The sequence below is a fragment of the Tiliqua scincoides genome, chromosome 1 (assembly GCF_035046505.1).
Source record: "Tiliqua scincoides isolate rTilSci1 chromosome 1, rTilSci1.hap2, whole genome shotgun sequence".
In the NCBI taxonomy this organism is placed as follows: Eukaryota; Metazoa; Chordata; class Lepidosauria; order Squamata; family Scincidae; genus Tiliqua; species Tiliqua scincoides.
In genome coordinates, this window is record NC_089821.1 from 183,431,729 (window position 1) to 183,446,530 (window position 14,802).

At 40.7% G+C, this 14,802-nt stretch overlaps 2 protein-coding genes across 6 annotated transcripts in view; both read right to left on the reverse strand.

Moving 5' to 3' along the window:
* SNX14 (sorting nexin 14) overlaps positions 1-8,552 on the reverse strand; it is a 42,390-nt gene extending 33,838 nt beyond the window's left edge. For both annotated transcript variants that reach the window (XM_066612502.1, XM_066612491.1), the window contains exons 1-6: positions 8,320-8,552; positions 6,339-6,459; positions 4,663-4,739; positions 4,485-4,563; positions 3,800-3,843; positions 431-518 (exon numbers count right to left, since the gene is read on the reverse strand). In XM_066612502.1, coding sequence (XP_066468599.1) covers positions 431-518; positions 3,800-3,843; positions 4,485-4,563; positions 4,663-4,739; positions 6,339-6,459; positions 8,320-8,459 — 549 coding nt within the window. In that variant the 5' untranslated portion in view covers positions 8,460-8,552. The remainder of the gene's footprint in view (positions 1-430; positions 519-3,799; positions 3,844-4,484; positions 4,564-4,662; positions 4,740-6,338; positions 6,460-8,319) is intronic.
* Positions 8,553-12,406: 3,854 nt separating this feature from the next.
* SYNCRIP (synaptotagmin binding cytoplasmic RNA interacting protein) overlaps positions 12,407-14,802 on the reverse strand; it is a 25,709-nt gene continuing 23,313 nt past the window's right edge. For all 4 annotated transcript variants that reach the window (XM_066612548.1, XM_066612541.1, XM_066612534.1 and 1 more), the window contains exon 12: positions 12,407-14,802. This exon is cut by the window's right edge. The gene's annotated coding sequence lies outside the window, so the exon portion shown is untranslated.

Sequence of the window (14,802 nt, forward strand, 5' to 3'; positions counted from 1 at the left end):
AAACACAGCCTTTCCAAAACTAAAGTTTAACTTCAACGTTCTTAAATAGGAGAGCTTTTGTGCTACCTCACACTGGGAACCTCAGCGGCTACAAATTCTGTGAAGGGCTAATGAGAGAGATTTCATAGTATTTTCACCAAATTATAATTCCTAGGATCCTTTGAAAGATACCACAGCTATTAAAGTGACATGAAACAGACTTGAGTTTGCAGTAGTGATAGCTCTATACTCTCCTGAATAATCTTTGGGTTCCATTCAAAGTTTCAGTCTGTGAATGGAAAGAGATCCTAGTCACAAAAAGTGAACTCCTTTCAGGGAAAAAATCCTCCCGTGAAAGGATGTGCCCATGAACTTGGAATACAAACCTATATTACCATCTTTCCAAATACCACACTTTGCTTTTGATTCAAAATGCTATAGCTACTGTTACCTTGTAAATTCTGCGAATTAATACAGATGCAAAAAAGCGCAACGTTACTCTCAGTTCATCCACAAATGATTCATCATCAGTTATATCCCTGCAAAATTTCAAAACAAAAGAACAATTGGAAACTATATTCAACAGCACTGTTACTAACAATTCAAAAAGAATTTAGAAAATTTGGAATTATACCCCTAGTTATCCTTGCACTAAGGATTGCTTGCACAGAAGTGACAGCACAAGATTGCTACACATAGAAATCCACATGGAATCTGTATAAGGCTTTGTGTATATACAATTCGTTCCACAATGTGTCACTGGTAGGTGTAAAATTTTTGATTCATTGTTGTGTAATATCTTCTGAATGCGCTTATCCAACTGCACAAAGAACAGCAAAAATGCTGCCTTACCTCTGCACTCTCCTTGGGATACAAAACATGGCTCTCGCAACTATAAATGGGTGCAGGGCAGATACAGCAACATTTTAAGGAAAGAAAAATGAAATTCAAAGATCTGAAAGCCATGTCTCCAAATCTTGTTAAGATAGTATAAATGAGATCAAAAGCCCTTTTAAAACTTGTAACTGTTATATGCAGCACACAGAACATAAAATACTAGTTAGTCTCAAATAACATCATTTTCAGATTCTAACAATCTGAAAATGAACACTTCATTTTCTAGTATTAAAGAACTATTTTTTGTCACTTAATTCAATTTATATAAAAAGAGCAGATTGGTAACAGTATTTCAATCCATTCAGTTAAGATTAGAAAAAACCTCAAAGATCTCTTAGTGAGGCACAAAGTGGAGTTTAGGCTCCCTCTGGTGTTATATTGAAGCAGAGGCTTCTCAAAAATATAGATTAGGTTCAAAGAAATTGTCAGGGTCATAAATTTAAATTATGCAGGATTTGGAATAGGACATGTCAAAGAGTTTTCCTTACCATGAGGGAGAATTTTTTTTCCCAATCCAAAAAACAAGCAAAGTACCTATTTGATATGGGCAGACCAACCATATGGATCAACTCTAACTGCCATTACACAAACAGCAAACTGCACAACAGCAGCACAAGCTCACCCCAGAATGCAAGAAGTCAGATGTTCAGAAAGTTACCAGCCTTCTGGGTATTAAGTCATTTCAGAATGCAGGTGGCAAAATGCACTTGTGGGAAGTCAGTACACTGGGGAGAAGATTATGCTAGAATCACTGTGCTCCACATTTGATATGCAGATAATTTTGGATATTGGAAAGTTGGTGTAGTGTAGGGGTTAAGAGTCAATGCTGTGAGTCAGGATTTTCCCAATCCTCCTTGCACCCCTTCCACAAACTCACTAAGGCCCAAATCCTAGCCAACTTTCCAGTACCAATGTGCCAATGGGGCATGTGCTGCATCCTGCTGTTGGGGAGCAGACATGGAAGCCTCCTCAAGGTAAGGGAATCTTTGTTCCCTTACCTTGGAGCTGTATTGCCCTTACCTTGGTGCTGGAAAGTTGGTTAGGATTGTGCCCTAGGTGGCCTTAGTCAAGACATTCTCTCTCAGCCCCAGCTCTCTGGCTGCAATACAGGTATAGTACTACTTACTTTACAGGGCTGTTATAAGGATTACATCAAATTAATAGCAGCATGGACATTCAAAAAGCATTACATTATAATTACTATGGAATACTATATTCCACCTAAATTCTGATACACTCTGAGTATCTAAGCATGTTTTTCTAAACATTTCAATAGTCGCTTAGAGCTGACTGCTTGCTAGGAAGCTTCAACTGCTGGAGCTTATTTGTCCCACACTTTGCAGCTGCTATGTGCTACAGTGCTCTACTGGGCACAAAATTACCAGGGGAGAAAGGAGATTTATTTAAATATTTTAAATAAATAAAGTATACAGCAGAAAACTTCGTAAGGATAGGATACAGATTTCAGCGAAAACAAATTAAAAGTCACTTCTATCATTTTAAAAAATATATTTATATCCTGCCATTCCCCTCCCAATTGGAAGTAGCCCAAGGCAGCTTAAGGTTTTGTGCCTCCCCTTACAGATTAGTAGTAATGGGCTGGAAGTCTGGTCCTGCAACTTTAATGCCCAATTCTACAAGCTACTAGTTCAGTACAGTAGTTCCCAAGATCAAGACACAAACACATAAGAACATAAGAATAGCCCCACTGGATCAGGCCATAGGCCCATCTAGTCCAGCTTCCTGTATCTCACAGCGGCCTACCAAATGCCCCAGGGAGCACACCAGATAACAAGAGACCTCATCCTGGTGCCCTCCCTTGCATCTGGCATTCTGACATAACCCATTTCTAAAATCAGGAGGTTGCGCATACACATCATGGCTTGTACCCTGTAATGGATTTTTCCTCCAGAAACTTGTCCAATTCCCTTTTAAAGGCGTCTAGGCTAGACGCCAGCACCACATCCTGTGGCAAGGAGTTCCACAGACTGACCACACGCTGAGTAAAGAAATATTTTCTTTTGTCTGTCCTAACCCGCCCAACACTCAATTTTAGTGGATGTCCCCTGGTTCTGGTATTATGCGAGAGTGTAAAAAGCATCTCCCTATCCACTCTGTCCATCCCCTGCATAATTTTGTATGTCTCAATCATTTCCCACCTCAGGCGTCTATTTTCTAGTTTGAAGAGGCCCAAACGCCGTAGCCTTTCCTCATAATGAAGGTGCCCCAGCCCCGTAATCATCTTAGTCGCTCTCTTTTGCACCTTTTCCATTTCCACTATGTCTTTTTTGAGATGTGGCGACCAGAACTGGACAGAATACTCCAGGTGTGGCCTTACCATAGATTTGTACAACGGCATTATAATATTAGCCGTTTTGTTCTCAATACCCTTCCTAATGATCCCAAGCATAGAATTGGCCTTCTTCACTGCCGCTGCACATTGGGTCGACACTTTCATCGACCTGTCCACCACCACTCCAAGATCTCTCTCCTGATCTGTCACAGACAGCTCAGAACCCATCAGCCTATATCTAAAGTTTTGTTTTTTTGCCCCAATGTGCATGACTTTACACTTACTGACATTTAAGCATCACACGTTTAAGCATCACAAACATACTCATAAGTCAGCTTTCAAAACAAAACTGAAAGCCATTAAACAAGCAATATCTTGCATCTCAGAATAAAAGAATATTTCTCTAAACTAACCTGACAACAGAAATAAAAACAATGATCAGGTAAAAAAATTAATGTGAACGTTTATTTACCTAAGCAAATCACCTGATGAACTTTTTTTTTAAAGCAGCATATAAATGTTCTTAATAATAAACAATACAGGATGCAAATAACCAATAAAGCAAGATTCAAAGGCATTGGATGAGTATGAATCTTTTCAGATAGACAATTTTTTCAAAGAAAATCTTACCTGTACCAAGGATAGACAAAATTTTCCAGCACTAGCTCAAACACCTGCGTACAAAAATCAGATTAAAAATTAAATACTGCATTAAAGGATCCCCACTGAAATAACCAGCAAAGATAATGGTTTAGTGCAGCAGCTACTAAACTTACTGGGGTCATGGTGCCCCCGCAGTCTCTTCTTCCCTGCTCAGCCAGGCACCGCCACCTTGTATTGTGCAAAATCTCGCAAAATGAAAGGTTTAGCACCCTAGTCTTGCAAGATCTCACACAATCCAAGATGACAGCACCTGGAAGAACTGGTAATATGGGCCACAAAGGACAACCCATGGCACCCCTGTGAGTTTGCCATGGCACCCTAAGGTGCCAAAGCACACAATTTGGGAACCACTGGTTTAGTGTATACACTTGAAGTCAGAATTTTTAAACCACCCAGGATCAGAAGAGGAAATTACACAGACTATTTCCTCCCCAAAAACATTTGGAAGGCGGGCGGATGCACACATCTTTGGGCTACTCATCACGAACTGAACTTTTACCTCTCAATCTTCCCTGCTAAGTCTCCTCCATGGAGGGGATGACAGAAGGATAGCCAGTGCACTGGTTTATTTAGTGATAGTAATATGACTGACAAACTGAAGATATTCTCTATCCTACTGATGCAAGTCAATCAGATGATAATAAACTGTTACCTCTGACAGGGATGCATCAACTTTAGAAGGAACTTTCAAGTCCAGCCATGGCTGATAATTTTCTAGTAGCAGCTGACGCCTAAAGAACCAATAAGAAAATAATACATAAGCAACGTTCTATTAATCTTCCCTTAAGGTACATTAACGTTATGGTTAAAATAGTAGGTATTTCGCTTACCTATGCCTCTTACATTTGAATTTACCACAAAGAGCACAACTACGACCCTGGGGAGATAGTTCTTGACGTTGTAACTGCTAAAAGAAGAAAAAGAAATCAATTCTTCAGAATTGTGACTCGGGCAATAGCGCTAACAAGATAGCCATTTTTAGCCGTACATAACAAAAGTAAAATGGAAGTAGTCAAAAACTGTCTGCACAGGAATGGTTATTAAAGGAAAAACAGAAAGGCAAACGAGAAGAATTGGTTTATTTGTTCCATCACCATAAGCAAGGCATGAGTATTGCCAGCTAGAAACTTTAGCAAATCTGCACGCAACATCTCATATTTTTGAACTCATTTTCTAAATATATTTAGATATTTCCTAAAGGTATTCTCAGGCTGTGTGTTCTTCCCCCACAAATATTTGATACTATTGCTGCGTGCAAATATGCTAGGTCTTCCACCTAGGATAGGATACAAAGCAGAGAGAAAGTGGCTGCAAGACCATCTACAACAGAACCCTCTTCCACTTTTGAACTTTATATGGCTCTATCCAGCCCTGTCCCAAACCACCACCTCCCCAGAGAGACCTCTGGCCTACGGTGCGAGATCCTATGCTTCTTCCATTGTAGCCTATATCCTCTGAACATGTTCAAAAGCCTCCAGAATAGTGAAGAGAGAGAACTAAGGTAAAAACGCAGGTCGCACACCTGAAACAAAATTGTTTGGAAGGGAAATGATTTAGATACCTAACCATGTGAAATTCTTATTGAACTCACCCCACAGCAATAAGGAAAAAGTGACAATGATATAAGGAATAGATATCCAATAATAAAGGCCTAAGGCACACAGAAATTAGCACATAAATTGTCAAGAAGAACCAAACAGCACAAGATAGCGAAGTCCCTAAACATGTTCTTAAACCCAGGTCTCTCAATTAGATATAATGTATAATGAGTAATCAAAATGCAGAACAGGTTACGTGGGTGGGTGATGCTCAATCTTTCCCTTGCCTGTTACTTTTCCCCCGAGATGGTCCTCCCATATCAGAAGCTAGGTTCCAATATCAGAGGACAGTCCAGCTCAGGGATAGAGGGGCTCACAGAGGGGCAAAGTGAGAGGCAGGCAGACTTCAGCATCTCCCACCTATGCACAACCACTTGACTTGAAATTGCACATGCTCACACACAACTTTCTATGCAATTAAGGCAGATCTGCACTTAAAGACATAAGTCTGCTGCCAGCACACATAATGTGGGAAGGGGGCAGGGAGGAGGCATTCCAGGGAGGTGGAAGGCAGGCGGAGAGAGGGCAGGGAGGAGGTGTGACGGGAAGGCAGAAGGCAGAGAAAGGGTGAGTGTGTGGCGTACCAGGGAGAGGGAGGGAGACAGGTTCCGTGGCGCTCTGCTCCACCAGATCCAAGGCGTTTACCTTTTGTGGGGTTGCTTCCCTTACCTGGGGGAAGGGGATAAAAGTCCCCTTCTCCCGAGGCGGCACCCGCAGCAAACTGAGGTGTGCAAGATGGGGCGGGAGCCGTTCTCGGCACCACTGCAGCCGCGTGCCCTGGGTAGCTCAGGATTGGGCTGTAACTGATTAACCCAACAATTAAAATGAAATAAATCTTGTATCCTAACTAAAAATATTTAACCATCATCCACACTTGTGGTACCAAAACATAGTAAATTACACATTACCTTGGTTTTCTGTTTTATTGTACACAGAGCATTTGGTAAGAGAGAATCTGGTCCTAACGAACAATAGAATGTGACAACTCCCGCCACAAATGACCAGAAGAGCATTAGAATGTGAAGATACCTCAAAAATAAAGAGAAAGATTACAATCCATGACACTGTATGGTTTTTTTCAAAAAACACATATGACTATTTTTCCTGCCATAAGTCTTGGAAAAACATATCCAACACCATGAGATATACATAATAAACATGCACAGTTATCAACCAATACCAAGGCAACCATATAATAGGGTATTTATTTTCAAAACTCAGACATCTCAAATGAACAACACTTTCTAGTTTACACTGACACTGTACATATCCTGCTCCCACTTATGTATTTATGCCACTTATACATTTCTCACCTTCATAAGATAGGAGCATACCTTTCGTTGATACTGAACATACGATACTGAAGCACTAACCTAAACCAACACAATACTGCCTGTGATACCTACATGCAAACTACAGAGTAAAAAATAGGGATAGGATTGCTTCCATCCATATATCAGAGAAATAGAATATAGTAAAAAAAACAAAAAACATTAACAATGAAATCATTGTGCTCATGTGTATGCGTGGATTTTTGTCTTTCAATTCATTTGCTTGTACAGAATTTCAAATAAACCTAACAGAAAAGGAAAATAAAAATGTACACAAGCTCATTACACATCACTTCTAAACAATTGGGTTTTAAAAAATTATTTTTGCAATTGATTGTAAGTCACCTTGAATATCAGGCAGTCAAAAGGCAGGACAGAAATCTTTCAAATGTAGAAATAAAATGGAGGTATCAGAGGTGAAAACTGGTTGATACTACAAGTTTAAAATTAAAATACATGAAGTGTAAAATTCTGAGATAATCTTCTCAAAACTTTATTAACTTCAAGAGTGAGTTTGAAGACATTGAAGTGCTTCAGTTATGACTCACTATGGTAAGAAGAATCCTAAAGTACCAATAGGAAGATTTTCCACATGATAATACCAGGAACTGAGGTAGCCAGTGACATTTTGTGACTTGAACTTTAAAAGCACATCATTTTGAAAGAGGCTGCAGTGGGTTTTGCTTCTCAAGTTCTAACTGACTGTTGCACTTGAGGTTAGGAAAGATTTCCCTCTAGTTAAAATCTGATGTGCCCTTGGAAAGTTATTGTTCCCTCATTCTTTTACATCTCTGAACTTCAATATAGTACTTCTCATTTGCTCCCATCTCTTTGTGCAAACAGTCTAGGGCAGAAGAACAGAGTACAATGTGCGCAGAGCCTTCCCATAGAATAAAGGGAGCAACCAGCTCATTCCACTATACTGTACAATCAAACAGAAAAAGTTCAAGAATGCTCCTGTTATGTCACTAGGAAGACTGCATAACTGAAGTGTTAAATGGAGAAAGTTTAGTGCTCCACATTGGCATATGCAAAGGTTAAGACTGACACTCTTTAAAATTGAGAAAAAACCAACAGGTTCCTTTTAGAAGCCTGTTTATGAATCTCAAGAACTGCACCTCAGGACAGAGTTCCTTTTTGAAAATGAGTTTAAACCCCTCTGACTACAATGGAACTCACTTCTGAGTAGACAGGCATAGGACTGGGCTCTGAGTACCCTGCTCAGTCCTTCAGAGCAGGGCAGGGTAGCAGTGTCAGTAAACAAGTGGGGCTTTTTGGACACAGGTTTTGGGGCAGCCTGACAGCACAAACCTCTGCCTGCCTACTCAGAAGTAAGTCCCACAGATTCAATGGGGCTACTCCCAGGTAAGCGGGGACAGGGCTGCAGCCTGAACAGGTCGCCGAGTGTTCCCTTCCAGACAGAAGCTCCCCGCCAGGCTGTGGCTGAACAGAGGCTGCGAGCCCGGCTGGCAGGGAGCGCGGACGGGCTCCGGGCGCGCTCCCCAGGCTGAGCGGTAGCCCCCCCCCCCCGGCAGGCGAAGTCCCTCCCGCAGCTTACCGGCTAAGCAGGAGCGTCGCCGCACTGAGCCCCAGGAGGACGCCGCAGAACAAGGGGTACTGGCGGCAGGTCTCGCGCAGCGCCTCCGCCCCGCGCACGCGTTGGCACAGCCTCTCCCCGGCCACGCGCACCCACCTCATGGCGGTGGGGAACGGGGTGGGCACGCGCCCCGGCCGCAGAGCAACTCCCGAGTCTCCTCAGTGCTCGGGAAGGGACTCTGGCGCTCCCGACTTCCGGTTTCTTGCCCGCGCGACCCCGATCACGTGACAGAAATGACGCTCGTCACGCGCCAGAGGCGGGCCGACGGCGCAGCGTTGCTAGACCGGAAGTTGGCGTTGGCGGTTCTCCAACGGGTCGTTTACGACCGTTGCTGCGGAAGCCGCCGGGGCAGCCTCCCCTCGCTGTTGGGGTGGGGAGTGCGCCTGAAGCGTCGTCGCCCTAGTGCTGGGAGGGCCCTCGCAGTGCTCAAAATGGCGGCGCTGGTGAAGGCTGGCGGGCCAGCAGCCCTCCTCACAGCCCCCGGCGGAGGGAGCTGCCTGCTGCACGCCGCCCAGCCCACAGGTGCACGCCTCTGCTCCCTGTTGCGTAGACGCAACGCGGGACAGAGGCGGCTCAAGGGCGCTCACAGCCGCTCGCAGGACGGAAGGCCTCCCACGCCCAGACTACGCCTGTCCTTCCCACGGAGCAGGAGGTAGCACTGGCATTAGAACACCCTCACTTGCAGGCCTTACTCCTGGGTAACCACTTGAGAGGGGCAGGCTGCAATCCTCCCCTCACTTTCCCGGTAGTCCCACTGAACACACTAGTGCTTACCTCTGAGTAGACCTGGTTAGTCTTGGGAGACCCAACATCTTTAGGGTAGCACTTCTCACCTTAGGGCCCAATCCTATTCAATGTTCCAGTGCTGGGGCAGCTGTGCCATTGGGGTGCGTACTGCTTCCTGTGGTGGAGGGGAAGCCACTGGGGCCTTCTCAAGGTATGGGACCGTGTTCCCTTACCACAGGGCTTCATTGTAGCTACACCAGAGCTGGAAGATTGGATAGGATTGGGCCCTTAGGCCACTAAGATCTCCAAAATTTATCACTAGAATGAAACCAGCTGGGGAGCTGGAACATCTAGTGAGAGCAACCCACATACCAAGTTCATGTAAAAGTTTGATACATTGCTTTTCATTCTGGGTTCCAGTGCAGTTGAAATGCTGAGAGCTATCCTAGAAAACCCTTTGCACATTTTAGAGATTAATAAATGCATACAGTATCAACCAGGTAAGGTCAAATGCAGATATGCCTCTAATGTTGAGGCTGTCTCCCTCCCAAATCCCCACCCTTCAGCCCCATAGAGCTCCTCTTAAAAGAAATGGAAAGGAAATCTCAAGATCTTGAAATGGTCATAATCACTATAGATTATGACATTTCTCTACAGTTAAAATAATTTCTTCTTATGGTGCGAGTTCTCTACACCCAAAATCAAGGGACAGTAGATCCCTTTTCAATGGTCCTTACTTTAATTCACTACAAGTTAATATCCACCAATCACACATTCTTCAGAAACCAGGAGCTACAAAATGTTGTATATAGATGAATGCACTTCTACTCAGCATCATAATGCACAGATCAAAAGTTGGTATTTAATAGCAAATGTTCAACCACTCCTGATCTGTAGTCCTGCATAAGCTCTTGCAATCCAAATAGTGAAGACAACTACCAAATAGCTGACTATAGTACTGTACACCATAGCTTTTCCCGGGGGGCAATTCTTCATAATCATTCTCATAGCTACCAAAAAGCAAGAAATGTACCCATTTACTTTCAGCATAAAGAAGGCTATTGAGATGTCTTAGAAAAGAGGCAGATATTTTCTCTCAACATTTAAATATACCTTCCCAGCTCAACACAGTGGTACACTTCTCAAAACATGTTAGGAACAGAGCTGGTCTTGCTGCAATGCATGTCTCATTGCTCCAAGGTCTCATTTAGCTACATGTTTCATTTAAGGATGGAAGTTATTTTGGGTAACTACTTCAGAGCAATGTGAAATCCTCCTCCCAGTAAATAAAAAAAATGTTCATTTATAATTTTCTCACCTATTTAGTAGCAATATGATGAATTGGCACTTTAGAACCAACAGTTCACACTTATGCCACAGCAAATATCTGTTTGTAATTATGTAAGCATGGATCCAAAGATCCATAAGCAGAACTGTGTGTGCAGTGGAGCTTTCTTTGCCCTTCTTCATATTGAAGTTCCTGGTTGCCACCGCTGCTCCCAGAAACTGCAAGAGTCACGCTTTGTAGGACAGGGGGCTGCAGCAGAAAAGATGGAAATGGAGAACACCTTGCAAGTGCAGAAGTGTCTTCCAGTCATGCAAGAGTTGGAGCTGAAGTCATAAATTTGTAACATACTAGAACAGCTATTTAGGGTAAACAGCTATTCTAGTACAATGTTACAACTTTAAAGGAAGTAGCTGTGTATGTGGTGGTACAGAATTTTAGAACCCAGCATCATACAGACACAGTCCACTAAATATTCTGAAGCTTATTATCTTTTTTTGGAATATCATCTTGCCTGTTGAAACTCACATGACTGTATTCACTTACCTTCAATTTATTGCCTGTACATCACTTCTTGGGGTGAATAGAAGACAATCATACTATTTTGAAACATTATGATAAAAGGACTTTATATATAATAAAGCAATTGTTATTAAAGTTGAGCAATGTTCCAAGAGAAACTTCTTGTTCAAGGTATCAGAATACTTTAGTTCCTAATTCCCTTTAAGATAATTCCAAATGCATTTTTGTGAGTACAGCCCTCACTTTCCTCTTTCTTCCTTCATCATGAGTGCCGCAACATCTACACAAGTGTGTAGTTTTGTTGGGATAGTGAGCTGGAACACAACTGCACTCAGACTACTTGCACAAGAACTTTTTCTTTTTTGCAATAATCATGTCTAACAAGTTTCTGTGCACAATAAAGACCGCAGCATTTAGCCAGTCATCTTGTTGCACCTTCGAACAAACATTTTAGCCTCATATTTTAATGCACACCAGAACAGAAAGTGCCTGTTGGAACAGATCATAGAACTGCAAGTTATCGATGCTTTGTCATTTTGCAATGAAATTGTATAAAAAATAGCAACTTCATTTGAAGGCTGCTTAACATACTGCACTTTGAACTTGCTAGTAATTTTAAGAGTTTACACCTTGGACAACTTAACAATCTGAATTCATATACCAATAGGTTGTGAGCTTGTATTGCAATTAAAAATGGTTAACTCTCCCTACCAATCTACTTCACAGAACAAAACTAAATCGAAGAGGAAAAAATGTCAGTACACAAGGACTGTATCATATACTGATAGAATTTCTGAACTTTCTACAACAGCTCTCTTTTTATGTGTAAGAGTAAAGTGAATTTCAAGTCATATTGATAGAATCTCTTGAAAAGGCTTGCATAGTCTTGCCTGCAATTGCACCCACTGGCAGGCTAAATTATGAAATACACACTATAAAGTGATGGGTATCAGAAGTGCACGCTTCCCCACAATACTTTTTGTATTTCATCTTAGCAAAACTGTTATTTTTCTCAACTTCACTTAAGTTCAGCAGCACACAGCAAACTGAAAGAATAATTGCTTAAAGGTTCCTGGAAATAATTTTGCCCCTCCCAGACTGCAGAAGTTACCATGTATGAAACTATAGTACTATTGTCAGTTCTGGAACATATAACCCTCATTAGCATACACCAATACAGAATGGTGAGGCAACGGATTTCTACTCAAACATACATTAACTTGCTACCTTACTATGACAATAAGATGTATTATGTTCTATATACAAGCATCATAGTCCCATAATGTCACTAAAATTTGGTCTACAGCATTTGATACCCAATATGACCAACTTGAGGATTATCATGTTCCATCATCTCAGTATCAAATAGTGAAATTTCATGTACTATACCAATTCAATTTTAGAGCTTTCAGTGCCAACATTTTCTTCTTAAAAGATAAATTTTTCACAATACAAGTTTCCACATGCATTTTACTGTAGTTTTTTCCATCATACTGCTAAAAAACTGCACCAATGTCAGAACAGTGCAAATAATATTTAATTGTAAAAGTCATAATGGCTTGAATTCATAATTATTTAAGAACACTGTCAAGATCTGGTACTTTACTCACCATTGCTTAACAACTATACAGACCACTTCTAGTCAATTTTGACATGCATTCCCCCCACCCCTGCACACAAATTTTCACAGCTGAAGTTGATGGATATTTGACCACAATTTCAACTGGTGTATTGTCAAATTTCATTTTGCATCTAAATCAACTGAACACAATTCTGAAGAGAGATCAATTTATCATTTTCCCCACTAAAATTAGGGATGCTTGAAAGCCGACAAGCTGTGTTTTTTCCCCAGCAATGGAGAGATTTCAAAGATTCGCATGAGAAGGTTTCTCCCTCTTCCTACTCCTCCATTAGTTATCAGGTCAGATTTGGCATAAACACCTTGACAGTGTTCTTCATAAGACTATGACAGTAAAGATGCCAATTGGCACAACAGCCTCAATGAAGGGAGCATTTCAATCTCCTTGGCACTGGGACTGCCAGCACCAAGGATTACAATGAAATCAAAGTTATATTTAAGGCTACATTTACCAAACCTATGTTCCATAAGCCTCAACCTATCAAGTTTCAGATTTTAGAAGCTGATGCAACAGTCATGTTTCATATTCAAATATGGAAAGTAGTACTTTACCATGGGCAGTATATGAAACTGTGGCCACAGGTGTCTCATTAAGCAATGACTTTTTACCATCCAGCCACTTAAGTTTCTTTCTTAACTAGCAAGGCACATTTACATATTCCCATGAATACTTGACAAATTTTAAATTACACTTTATGTCCCAGCTATCCCAGTAATTGACATACAATATACTAAAATGGTTTATTAATGTAACAAAAAAATCAATTAATGTGAGACAGACTACTGGAAACCACTATTCTAAAAAATGTAAATACAAGTAAACATACTGAAATGTGTGCGCACGAGTTTTTAAACCAGAAGATTTCTGCACTAACACACATTTATATTAATGACACATAAAAAAAATAAAAACTTTATTACAAAAATAAGTTACACTTGCCTCCAGCTTACAGTATAAAACAATTTTATTTGCAGGAATGCAAAATGATTGTTTGCAATGAGCATTTAACATATGACATCTATTTTTTTTGTTAAAATTTTTCATTTACTGGGGAACTGGTGTGTATAAAACCTTAATTCGGTGTCTCAGTTCTTATTGTGGTGCCTACGGGTATGTAACAACTGCAGTATCCCTTTGGGGAAAGGTATAAGGGAAGCTCTTTATGCCAAGTCCATATTAAATCATCATTTTACTTATCTTACCTATGCATATTTGGACTTGACAGAACTTTTTGGAAGGGTGATTCAATAGAGGATGCTTCACCACTTAACACTCACTGTCATCAAGGTGCTTTAGAAAATTAAGACATAGCACAAATGATTGTATTCTACTCTACAGGTTATCATGATCTGCATAAAGAGAAAATGGAAAGCTGATCTGCTTGTTTTACAGCAATCAGCAGTAAGAAATGCACTAATGAAAAAACATACCTTTACCTAAAAAGCTAAACTACAGCCATATACTATTCTATGATTTATGAAAAACTTCAAAATATCCAAATGTCAGGCTTCACTGTACAGTTGTCAGTTTTTGTCTGACCTTTTATAAAGGGACACTGCAGTATTTAGTACAAGTTGCTGATGCACTTTTTTTGAACATTTGATGTCTTACAAAAAGTAACATCTTGCTAAACTATTATACATCCAAATAACTACAATATCTGAAGAAGCAAGGCTGCTTTTTCAGCCACAAAATACGACAAAAACAAGGCCCGTTATGGTGGACATGAGGGAATCTTTACAAAGCCTCTGAAATTAAAGGCAACTAAGAATGTTACATTTGGTATATAGTTTTACCCTCATGTCATTAAACAAGCCTTGGTTTTATCTACAAAGATTTTCTATGTACAGTACAGATAGGGTATAGTTCAATCCTCTGCTACTGAGGTAGTTAACCAACCCTTTAAAAAAGGTTCTGAAAAGAACCACTATCTGGAATGCCTGACTAACCAGCTCTGATGATTACACCTGAAACTGCTGTATCCAAACACATTTCAAAGTGATTATATAGACAACCATGATTAACCTTCATGAGCAGAAATAAAGTTAAGGATACCAATGATGGCATTCACCTAATATCACTGCAATAAAATTTTCAGAGCAATAAGAGAATACCACTTTTGGGATCCATTTTAAAAACACCAAGGAAATAATCTACTTTAAGCAGATTTCTCTCTTTTTTCATTTTTCATTTTTTTAAGAACAGAACATTATTTAAGAGGCCATGCTAGAGATAAAGAATTTTGTTGAACATGTTGGGAAAATATTACCT